The 11,497-nt window shown below is 35.0% G+C and overlaps 1 protein-coding gene across 1 annotated transcript; it reads right to left on the bottom strand.

Moving 5' to 3' along the window:
• Positions 1-2,889: 2,889 nt before the first annotated feature.
• LOC140047972 (uncharacterized) lies at positions 2,890-4,584 on the bottom strand. The gene has a single exon (XM_072093005.1). The coding sequence runs from the start codon at positions 4,486-4,488 to the stop codon at positions 3,358-3,360; it is 1,131 nt and encodes a 376-aa protein (XP_071949106.1). The 5' UTR covers positions 4,489-4,584; the 3' UTR covers positions 2,890-3,357.
• Between the last annotated feature and the right edge of the window lie 6,913 nt (positions 4,585-11,497).

The following is an 11,497-nucleotide window of genomic DNA, read 5'->3' as shown; positions in this document are numbered from 1 at the left end:
AAACTCATTTTGTCACGAGTAACCTCAGCCAGCAAATTGTCAATTGATATCGTCGTGTGCCGTTGAATCTAACGTTATTACAAATGTAACGTAATTATACTTCTTGGTCTTCAACGTTGTCTTCCACACATGTCTCTGAGTACCTTATTCGAATTTGATCTACATGTATTAAGCAAAGTTGACTTCCTACTTTTAATTAGTAGTGGTCTAAATTTATTTTCGATTACATTATCCACTTTATCCACCTGTTATCTCTCACTCAGAAATTACAGAACTTTGTTAACACTATGTGTAGATCTAGACTTTTGCATCTCATTATCTAACTTCTCTCACCGATTCATATAGATCAATCTAACCATAGAGATATTATAATATATCTATGATCTAAGCATCAATCGAGAAAATGGATGTTTTCTGATTAACTTTGCAGTTTGCTTAGTTGAATTGTACTCAAGAGGAGTGATAGCACAGCAGAAACAAATCTAGTATGAGCATCATTTCTAGATGTTTCAATGTTTGGACAAACTTTTTGGCTAACCATTTTTTACCGGTTGTCCCGGAAACACAAACTTTGTCTATTGTCTGATAATACAACTTTGAAAACCTATCTAAATAATGATCTTAATTATGATCTTAATTCTTCAATGGTTCCCTCTGATATATTCAAATTAATAATAATAACCTCCGGCCATCAACAATCAAACAATAAAGATGGTAACCGTGGGTGTAATGGCGCTAAGGCAGATTTACCGTAAATTTACTGACGAGAATCGCGTTTTTAGCGATCTCTTAAATTGTCCTGTTAATAACCGGCCACCGGCAATAAGACCGTGAAAAACTATCCCCATATATAAGGCACTAAGGATCTGGTCTTTAATTTTGGTGCATATTCCGATAATCATCTCATCTCTACGCTGGTAGTAAGCAACCATACTATAGCGCCACAATAATTATAATCTGTGTGCTAAACAAATGTGCTCGATACAAATCTAAGCAACTGAAGTTAAAACTTCATGTAGTGTTTCTTATACTGTACAACAATACTTGTACGTGACAAAGCAGGTATACCAAATGTCATAACCAATAATATCGGCATTTATCTGCAAGTATTTACTGTAGTGATAAGCCCTTTGTATACTGCACATTATGTTTACAAAACCCAACTTTCCAGACAATAAAATGGATAACAGTATACTTGACCATAGAACCGGATTACTTGCAGTAAAACATATGGAAATTACTAAACAAATATAAAATCCAAAAAATTATGCTAAAATATCTAATGTTGTGAGTCAAACACAAACGCCAAGGATGAACCATAGACTGTGTACGTTATTAGAACGTTTATTTGGAAAACAACTTTATGAGTTATAACTCGCAAATATATGTGTAAAACATTCGAGATGTCTCCAGCGATCTCATCAAGCAATCAGGAAGTTCTCGTCCTAAAACAGGTTTTCTCTTTCTGCCAAGACACGTCTTGTCTCACTCGAGGCAGATTCTCAACTCCCCGCGTGGTAGAACAATGCGCCAATCGTTAGATCTCTCACCTTCTTGAACCAGAATTTGAAATAGGGCGAGCTTAAACATCAGCTCAACAACTTAGTTCGGGCCGAACTTTAGGATTTAAAACGCTTTTGTTTTCTAATCAACGGAACATCCATGTAGGCCTATCCAACCCCCATAATTACCGACAATTACAATGCAGTAGATTTTACATACCACCACTGATCTCTATTATTCTATAATCGGAAGATACAACAATACTTAATAGAGTTTATTGCAACTATTGATTACTTTGTGTAATTGATTGCAATGTCTGTGGTATGTCACTTTCAAAAAAATAAAAATATCTTTCGGGCATGAATCATTTTTGCAGATTTTATTCAAGCTCATTTGCTTTTATTATTTTTTCATCTCGAAGTTATTACAATTACTCATATCAACATTTGTAAATTAGTTCTAGACTTAGACTTCCAAGTTGGTTTAGCGTCTCAAGTGAGTGACCGGTTACTTACCATACCTGAAAGAGCCAACAATATTGGATATTCATCGCGTCATCGTTGCGTTGCTAAATGTCTTACACGACTGTATTTCCTTAGAAGGCTTAATCATTTCCATGTTAATCCAACAATCATGAAGCTTTTTTATTCTTTCGTTGTTAAAAGTGAGATCCTTTTTGTTCTATTGTATGGTTTAGTAGTTTAAGAAAATAGGATGTTGGAAAACTGATAGCAATTGTTAAAAAGGCCTGTCGAATTATTAAGGAAAGTACCTCAATTGATGTAATAACATGTACCGCAAGAATCCTAGAAAAGACAAGGTGCATTATACTAAATGATAAACAATACACCAAGATTATGTATGGTTAAGGTCAGGAAAGCGACTACGTAGAACTAACTAGCAACAGATATCTACATTCATTCGTCCATTTTTCCATCCGTGCTTTCAATGACAAATACTGTTGAATAATCTTGTAGTTTATTTTGTATAGTGTATCTTTATTACAAGTCTTTACTTGTTTATATTTATTTTACTTGTATATATTTTGTCTGTTATTGTAATGTTATGGAGTGATTGTGTCTGTCATGAATTTCCGCAAAGACCAAATAAATCTGAATCTGGAATCAAGCTTTACAAATCAGTTGCAACATGGATTAATTCATGGTTGCAATAAGCTTATATCCAAACGAGTTATAAAGCTTATCAAGATTCATAGAGAAATCTTTGATCATGTATCAATTTTGTTGCATTTCGTTTGTTTTTTAACAATCGAGAATAAAGAATAGAAATAGCGCTATTTATTGTAAACATGAAAAAAACAAATATAACTCCCTTGACACAATTTATTCTACATATTTTTTATTTACTATTTTGATAATTCTGCAGCACACGTATATCATGCCGAATAATCTGTCTTATAATAATAGAACATATATATGCATTTTTTAAATAGCACAAAGTTCAATAATGTCCACCCATTGCATTTTTTTTACGCTGAAGGACAATTTACACAGACGAGCGGTAACGGTTAGCGGAAAACCAGATCTCAATTAAATTGCCTGTAAAAAGCCTATTTTTCTAACAAACTGCATGCGTTCCAACTCCCAACCATAATCTTACTGAAATTTGGATTGATATGATCGCGTGTTTACATATTGTCCCAGTGGTTAAAATAAACCTGCCTATTGCCCAAATCGATACAATTAACAGAGAGCACAGAATTCTCTGTTTTCTTTCTCATTTACGTAATATAAAGTAAGTCTTCGTCGTTAATTTCAAAATTAGGTATACTCAAAAGAAAATGTTGACCGCCGTCAGATGAGTTGAGGTCCATGGTCACTGTTTACCATCCTACTATTCATGTATAGCATGGATGTTAGACTGTCGCCTAGTTTTCTTTTTAGGAGAAAAAACTTCGGTAACTGAAAGTTCTTTGTTAATCGTCTGCGGGTCCTTCCATCGCAAATAACGCGCTTTTTTAGCCTCATGAAAAGTATCGTCAGAATTTGGCAACAGGTGAATGGTTCGTAAACCGCCATCGGGAGCATATTTATTTTGATCAAACCATAAGGTTGGATTGGCTACTATGTCCGCTACATTTGTGTTCTGAATATTATTATGCGGTTCGGACATGATGTTTAAATTGGTCTGAGTATTCTCAGTAACACCGTTATTAGTATGCGCAGCATTGTCTATTGGTGCTCGAGAAGGTTCATTTACCAACGGTGATGCGTCATTTCTCCGTGAAGAATATGGAGAAGTGGCTGTGTTATTAGGAATGGGTACACTAAAAATCGACGGTAATGTCTTCAAGTTGTTTGAGACTTTTTCCTGATGTGACATTCTTCGTTTACTATCATGATTGTTTGATATTCCTTTATAAGTAGAAGGTGCATTGCTAGAAGTCGTGGTGTTTTTCAGACCTTCTGTCAAATCTGCGACACGAGCTACTAACTTCTGTTGCTTCCGTGACATTTCTTTTAATCGCCGTTGGCTAATTGTCTGCTCGCGGCTACTTTCTTTTTTAATAAGTTGCATCTTTTGGTCATATTCCCTCTGCAGGGGTGTTGATTTTTGTGATAATTGCCTTGAATTGAAATGAATAGATGGCAATGAAGAGTCCGTGGTTGTAACAAGTTCTTCCGACATATTATCATTGTCTGCATCTTGAGGCTTACCGGCGGCACGTCTTCCATGCGTATAACGACCAAACCGATGATGCTGCGAGCGACGAACGATTGCCCGATTTCCATTCATATATTGTCCTTTCGTTCGTACTTTTTGGAGCTCTTTTTGAAGCAACATCTGTTCTCTACGAATTGTATCTAAGTGCATTTTTTCTATTCCTCGCTCTCTGTCTAAATCATTCTGCAAATTTCGATTAGCAAACGAATTTTTTGTTTTCGCTTTGTCTTGGTTTCTAAAGATGCTAGAGGAAATATCCGACTCTTTGTTGTATCGATTCATTGTATACGCGGTCGTCATATTAATAAGATAGCTATAATTTGATTTTCATAAATACAAATCCGATTTCTTCGTATTTCTAGGCATGTATTATCTGAAAGATATAAACAAAAAATATTATATTTGAGTACATTATGCAGCCTATTACGGCACAAACTAAAAGCCTAACATTAGCAAATTAATACCATCATTCAATTTGATTCAAGACCAAATGGCGTTGCAGAAAAAAAATTGCAATACGTATATACTTTAAATATATAATTCCATTTAAGTTCATTTTAATACTAGAGAGTACATACCTCCGCCTACTGTTAAATTCGCATACATAAGATTTCACCGGAACATTTTGTTTTTTAATATGTGTGTTCACTACAACCATGTGTATGCGAATCTGGTGTAATGGTTATGTAACCAGCTTTTCAACTAACAATAGTTTCAGTTGACTAATAATAGAACAGCAATGACAAAAACAAACGGATGAAATAGGTTTTTGAAAAAATACTCGTATGAAAAACCTGGGCATTAAATCAAATTATGTTTTAAATATACAAATCACAAATTATAACTCTTGCCTCTTATACAAAAATGAAGTTTTTTGGAACAAGTAGTTTTCGATAAAATGCATTTCAGTTTACTTTAAGACTGCTCGCCAGCTTTTGAAAATTATCTCCTATCTTTTAACATTAGCAGGTCTGAAAATAATACTAAAAATTGGTTCGGAATTAGGAGCTTGGTCTGGATTGCCTCCAAAATGTAATAGAGTGGTCCTTGACCACATATTCATCTCTATATTCATTTTGGTAAAGATCTTGCAATAACTGTTTGAGTATAGGCATAATCTTGCTAACACTAACAGACAAACAGACACACGCGATCGATACCGTAGGCCTACATATACCTCCTTGGCGGAGGTAAATAAATTAATAACAATAAAATTCCATTGAAAAATTTAAATACAGTACAAATAAACATACATTCATATTATATCATTGCTAAAGCTTCTGACAAATACATTTAAATACGTCAAAACAAAAAGGAAAAACACCTTCAGTTCTGAATATCTGAGTGAGTTTAGTGTTCGACACATCACATCATGTGCTTTTATATATTGAGTTGTTGAAAAAGAAGAGGGTATTTAGTTGGAAGAAAACAGCGGATTGTAATGTCTGTGGTGTCGAATATGGTTTAATGGTTAGGCCTATGTGACTAGTGGCCAGTGATGATAGACGAATTGTGCCCCAAGTATCCAGAGTATATTTAATATACTCTGGATACGATACTTCCCAATGTAGTGCATAGAAGTAAGAAGGATAACAACGATACATAGTTATCTGTGTCAGAAAAAACTTTTGCTAATAATGTAAGTTACCTTATTGTTTCTAGTTCTATTCGCTATTTCCGCATAATGTGCAATCTACATTGACAGAGTAGATCAAAACTTTGTGATCGTCGGAGAAGAGATTTAGAAACAGTTGTTCGAAAGGTTTACATTAACTAAATGTAAACATTTCATAATCGTAAATTAGGGCTAAAACGCAGTTATTTTATAATAATATGGTCACCCTCACCTGTGTTTTCAAATTCTTCGCGATCCACCTCTGGAATGAAGATGTACCGTACCGTTCTACATACCGCTGACATTGTAAAATAATACAATTATTTATCTAATCTTAATTCGCGAGTAACTTATCTTTTTGTACATATTTTAATTACTTTACTTTTTAATGTTAGTATAAAAAATTCCTATATGTCTAAGTAACGAGAACCTAGTCGCCGACTTATCTGTGTTCATTACTTTGCTTATCAACCTACGTGCCATATTATCCAAGAACTTAAAAACGCTTCCTTTGACTCCCAAAAATCTGTTCACATGAAACAAACACTCAAAAGGGCCTAAACACACACCTTTCAGAGATTTTCTGTTAGGGTGTTAGGTTATCCTATTCATTAAGCATAACCAAACAACCTTTGGATTCTATTTATCATGGTCGTAATCTTAATTGACGTTTTATTGACGATGTCCTTATATACAATGAGTATGGGGGTTTACCTTAGTAGGCCGATACCATGTCTTTCCGTATTTGAATGGTGGGCTAATATACGAACTTACGCAAAAAATAACGTTGCAGTTAGAGAACAGGCGTCAACCATATTGTGATTTGTCCACTGAGATTTTAAGAATCACAAGATAGACTTACCCTCAGTAACTATGTCCTATGATAATTACTGGTATTGTCAAATGTAGTAATTTGTCATGTTCTTAATGCCAGCCCTAAAACAAAATGTAGTAAACCAAATCATAGCACCGGTAGCCCGTCTAATAGTGGAATAATGGTGAAGTTTGTGTTCGTAACTTTCAGTTACATTACAATAAACATAAAGGCTAAATATACTAAGGCCTACTTACGTCAGAAGTCTACAAAATAGTAAGTCACGCACGTATAGCCTACCAGTAATAAAGTCGGTTGTAAATTCATTTTCCCTGCTAAAATGAACGGACTTGCAAATAGATACATCTTATATCCGTTTATAAGTCAATAAATTATACGTTTTATTCTTAGGCCAATATCTTTTGTATTGGCCTAACTATTTTTTATCGACTTTATGAGCCTTGAACAACTTACGTCAGTGAGCTACAGTAGTGCTGCGCGTAAAGAGATTGTTTTATGATGGGTGTCTCGGAAACAGAGACCCGAGACCCAGGGTCTCTGTTTTCGAGAAAATCTCGAAAACAGAGACCCCCTATATAATGTAATATTGAGACGCTTTAGTGGGGGTCTCTCTTTTCAAGATTTTCCCCCACTAAAACGTCTCAATATTAAGTCAATATTACATTATATAGGGGGTCTCTGTTTTCGAGATTTTCTCGAAACCAGAGACCCCCACTATAGATTTTCTCGAAAACAGAGACCCCCACTAAAACGTCTCAATATTAAGTCAATATTACGTTATATAGGGGGTCTCTGTTTTCGAGATTTTCTCGAAACCAGAGACCCCCACTATAGATTTTCTCGAAAACATAGACCCCCACTAAAACGTCTCAATATTACTTTTTTTAATTGAATATGCTTTATTACTATATGTTATAATGTTTATTCATTATTTACTTTTACCAAAATTGAATCAAAAACAAATATTATTTTGTTTTTTAAACGGAAGTGTACAACTTGATTAAAACTCCAAACTGGCCTATTCGATGCTTTTTTTTTCATGTTCTTGAATTATTTTACTTGAGATTGATAATTATCATCAAATAATCTGTATTATTCTGTTGCACATTGATTGACATAAACGTATACTTCACAAAATCATACATTATATATTATATGATTAGGTTTATTGATATAGTTATCAATTATCATTATGAATCAATTGTATTTAGCACCTGTTATCTAAAGTAGAGAATTGTGTTTATGATTACATTATTAAGATGTTTGAGACACGAATTCGTAACCCACGCTTGGTTACCCTACCTTGTTGTAAGCGCAGCTTGTTGACCAATTACAAGCAACAATTCGACTAATTCACCGCTTGTGATTGGTCATATTGTATTCAGCTCTTGTTATCTAAAGGGGAGAATTGTGTTCACGACTACTTATCAAAATGGATAGTTTAAGACCCCGTTTAAGACACGAATTCATTTTACTCAAAATCCTGAAAACTTTAAAACGATAATAAATATAAATCCGGTTGTAATATTGTTAATATCATTCAAGGCAGCACAGAATCGGACTCTTTTTTAACCTCTTTGTTTGTCCAATAAGCTACTGGGGTTTAATCATTTGCCAACATTAACATAATAAAATGTTATCCACCTCAGTTCTTATATTATATAGAAGGAATAAAATATACACCAGAAGGTGGCAATTAGATTATGAAGATGGCACAACCTCAACAGGCGTTTAGCATTATAAAGAATAGCTTAAAAACCACCATAAGAATACAACTGTATTTCTTTATATTTTATTTAATGATTTTTTCTTTATATATACAGTAACCCTATTAAGTTTCTATAGAAAAAAAACATTTCAGAAATTGATATGTATGTGAATATTCTCTTTAGGATAAAGTGTCCTTATGAATATCAAATAGGCTTTTCATACACGAGTAACCATGACATCATGACGCTATCAGAAATCAGAGCTTTTGTTATAGATGTTTATAATAAAAGGTATTAATTCATTGTAATTTATAGAACGGTGTTTGATTACTGCAAACATAAAAGGTCTAGCAACGATTGATAAAACAATTATTTAAAAAAGGTGGAATTTTCTTGGTATTCTTTTATTACAATAGTGTAGGCCTATGGGGGGAATCAGAACTAGTTTACGGTCTTGAGTAAAAGCATGGATTAAAGAATAGAAGGATATGCATCGACGGTGACATCAAACGATTTTACAACGCGCTTGCCTATACTAAAGCACTGCTGCCAATCAAACAAACACGTTCATTGAACTCCGTGTCTCTAACCGCGGCCCTCTGTAAAACGCTGCGAATCAACTGTTACATTTTTTGAGACCAAAACGTAACCATGTAGAAATCGTATGCGCAGTCTGAATGTTCTATTGACATGTCTGCGTCGATGATTAATTGATAACAAACATATATTGCTGAATAATTCTGTTTTAGTTTCATCACAATCGGACTACGAAAAGTTCACTTTCTTACGACTGGTAATTTTAGGTAGTTGGTAATATTAATAAAATATGCCATTTTTATATTTGAATTATCATTATTTGCCTGCCATCTTCTGTCATTAAAAATTGCGTTAATCTATAGAATATTAAATTATGCATTTGACCATGTATGTTGTTAGCGTGGCCGGTGTTCAGACATACAACAATCGTGTTTTTTAATATATGGCTAAGCAGTGGTTTCTTCATAAATCTCCTTAATTATCGATGTGATTATATTTAAACTGTAGTGCCTGGTGATTGGCTAGTGGTTATGTCATCCACATCACATCCAATCACCGGGCCTAATTGAATGAAAACAGCGATCCCTGATCCGGGATTGGCTGGCTATGTATAGTTGCGATTCGTTACCTAGCGGTCGTTTTGAAAAGTACACGCAGGGCAAACTTGATCACGAACAAACGAAGTAGGCCTACCTATTATTATTATTCACACAAGAAGTAAGACAACGGTGAGTATTTAAGATTAGCCTAGGCCTACCTAGGCAGTATCAATGTCGGCAAATCATAGGGTTTACTAGCCCAGTTTAGCCTAGTTAGTACAAGGCCTGGGCCTAGCTAGGCTAGCATTCTTGCTGATTTTGTAATTTTACAACAAATGAGACAACTAATAGTTATTGTCTCAGATGTAGGGCTACTACAGGTCATAAAATGCTACTTTAATCATCATAAAAAAATCATTAGCGTAGATCAATCGCGGCAGAAACCAACATAGTCAATAGTTGACCATCTACAAACATCATGCCACCAAAGAACGCGCGAAAGAAGCGTAGTAGCCAACAAGGTTAAATGTCGTTGCACATGTGCAGTAAACAATATATTAGGCACGCGACCGTTTCGTTGTTACCATGCGGTTAATTAAACTGTAACATTATGGGCGGTCCGCGGTCTGTCGGCGAGAGTCAAGGAACCCTTGATCTCACGTCGATGCATATCCTTCTATTCTTTAATCCATGGTAAAAGATACACTCTTACCCTAGCCTATGCGGCCTTGTGAACCGCTTTTGATGAGATATGCCAATAAGATTTCTAAAATATCAAATAAAAAAGTACACTGATCCTTAATACACAAGCCTAAGCGATTATCAATCGCTTAAGATTGGTCAAATTACTTACATTGCGCTTATGTCCTATTATAATGTTAACCAAGCTGAAACTCTCATCTACAGACGCAACGCAGGATATAGCTTGGTTTCCACTCGGCCGTAAAGCAAGCACGTATCGCAACGCAAGTGAGTTAAACCAATGACAAAGCGTCAGTTAGTATAATAATTTGCTTGTGATTAGGCCTAGTCAAATCATTTGCATTACGCTACGTCCATGTGGTAAGTCCGAGTGTTAACCAAGCTTAAAGGCCGACCTGAACCAGTGTTTGGAACTGCTTTGGTAACCAAAATGGGAAACTAATATTTACGAACGCTATTTCATTGTTTACTTCTCAAATTTGTGTAGCCGTGTAAATGGATCTAAAGATAATAATTACTAGTAGTCTCAATTGTATTTCAAACAATGTATTTATTGTTGGTACTGCTCATTTGGCGCATGTATGTGACATAGATAGAAATGTTTTGTTAGAAAGAAGAGCATGGAACAAGCAATCAGTGGATGTGCGGCCTATCGAAATGTGGTGACCCTCATGATTTAGATACTATATTTGGGTCAGGAAGGTCTGTTGGTATAGGTTTTGACTGACAACCTCTGTGTTGATATTCTAAAAAAAGCTATAAACATCGACACTTATAAGCCCTCAAACAACACCCATTAACACTACATGTCAACTGCGAGCCATTGTTTACCCATGAAAGGCGGTATTTACCAAGGGATTTAAGCTAACTGTAGGCATACCGTACCCCATCAATCCAAATATCAATCCCCACTTTACGTCAAACCCCCATAGGCTACAATTAATACACAGGCTTTATGACAACCGCACGATGCCTGAATTAACGTATAAAGTACACGCACTTATACTGCTCAAAGTGATTTATGAATTGATAATGCTTTTAACTATCAAAGACATTTTAGTTATTGATTGTTATGTTGTCCTTCCACCTTTGCCTTCAGTGTATTGTGTTCGCCAAATAAGCGTAATTATTCATGACTACACGTTCTACATTAGTAATTACCTGTTATAATAAATAAAATGATTATTGAATGCACACACCTGGTAAGTTTACCGTTAGTCCAACGTGAAACAAGCCCGTAGTCTTTCTCAAGCGCTAATTATTGAGCCTTTCTTATTTTTGCACTGTGATGTGACACGGACATAGGCCTAAAAAGTACGGTTAGTTCACGCCATTAAAAACACTGTGTGCAAGAACTAACGACATACTCTTT

Source organism: Antedon mediterranea, chromosome 4, assembly GCF_964355755.1.
Source record: "Antedon mediterranea chromosome 4, ecAntMedi1.1, whole genome shotgun sequence".
In the NCBI taxonomy this organism is placed as follows: Eukaryota; Metazoa; Echinodermata; class Crinoidea; order Comatulida; family Antedonidae; genus Antedon; species Antedon mediterranea.
Note: the sequence above shows the minus strand (reverse complement) of the source record. Positions and strands in the feature narration are given on the sequence as shown.

Excerpts from the sequence above, each read along its gene's own strand:
- LOC140047972 (XM_072093005.1), bottom strand. The coding sequence starts at position 4,488 with ATGACGACCGCGTATACAATGAATCGATACAACAAAGAGTCGGATATT.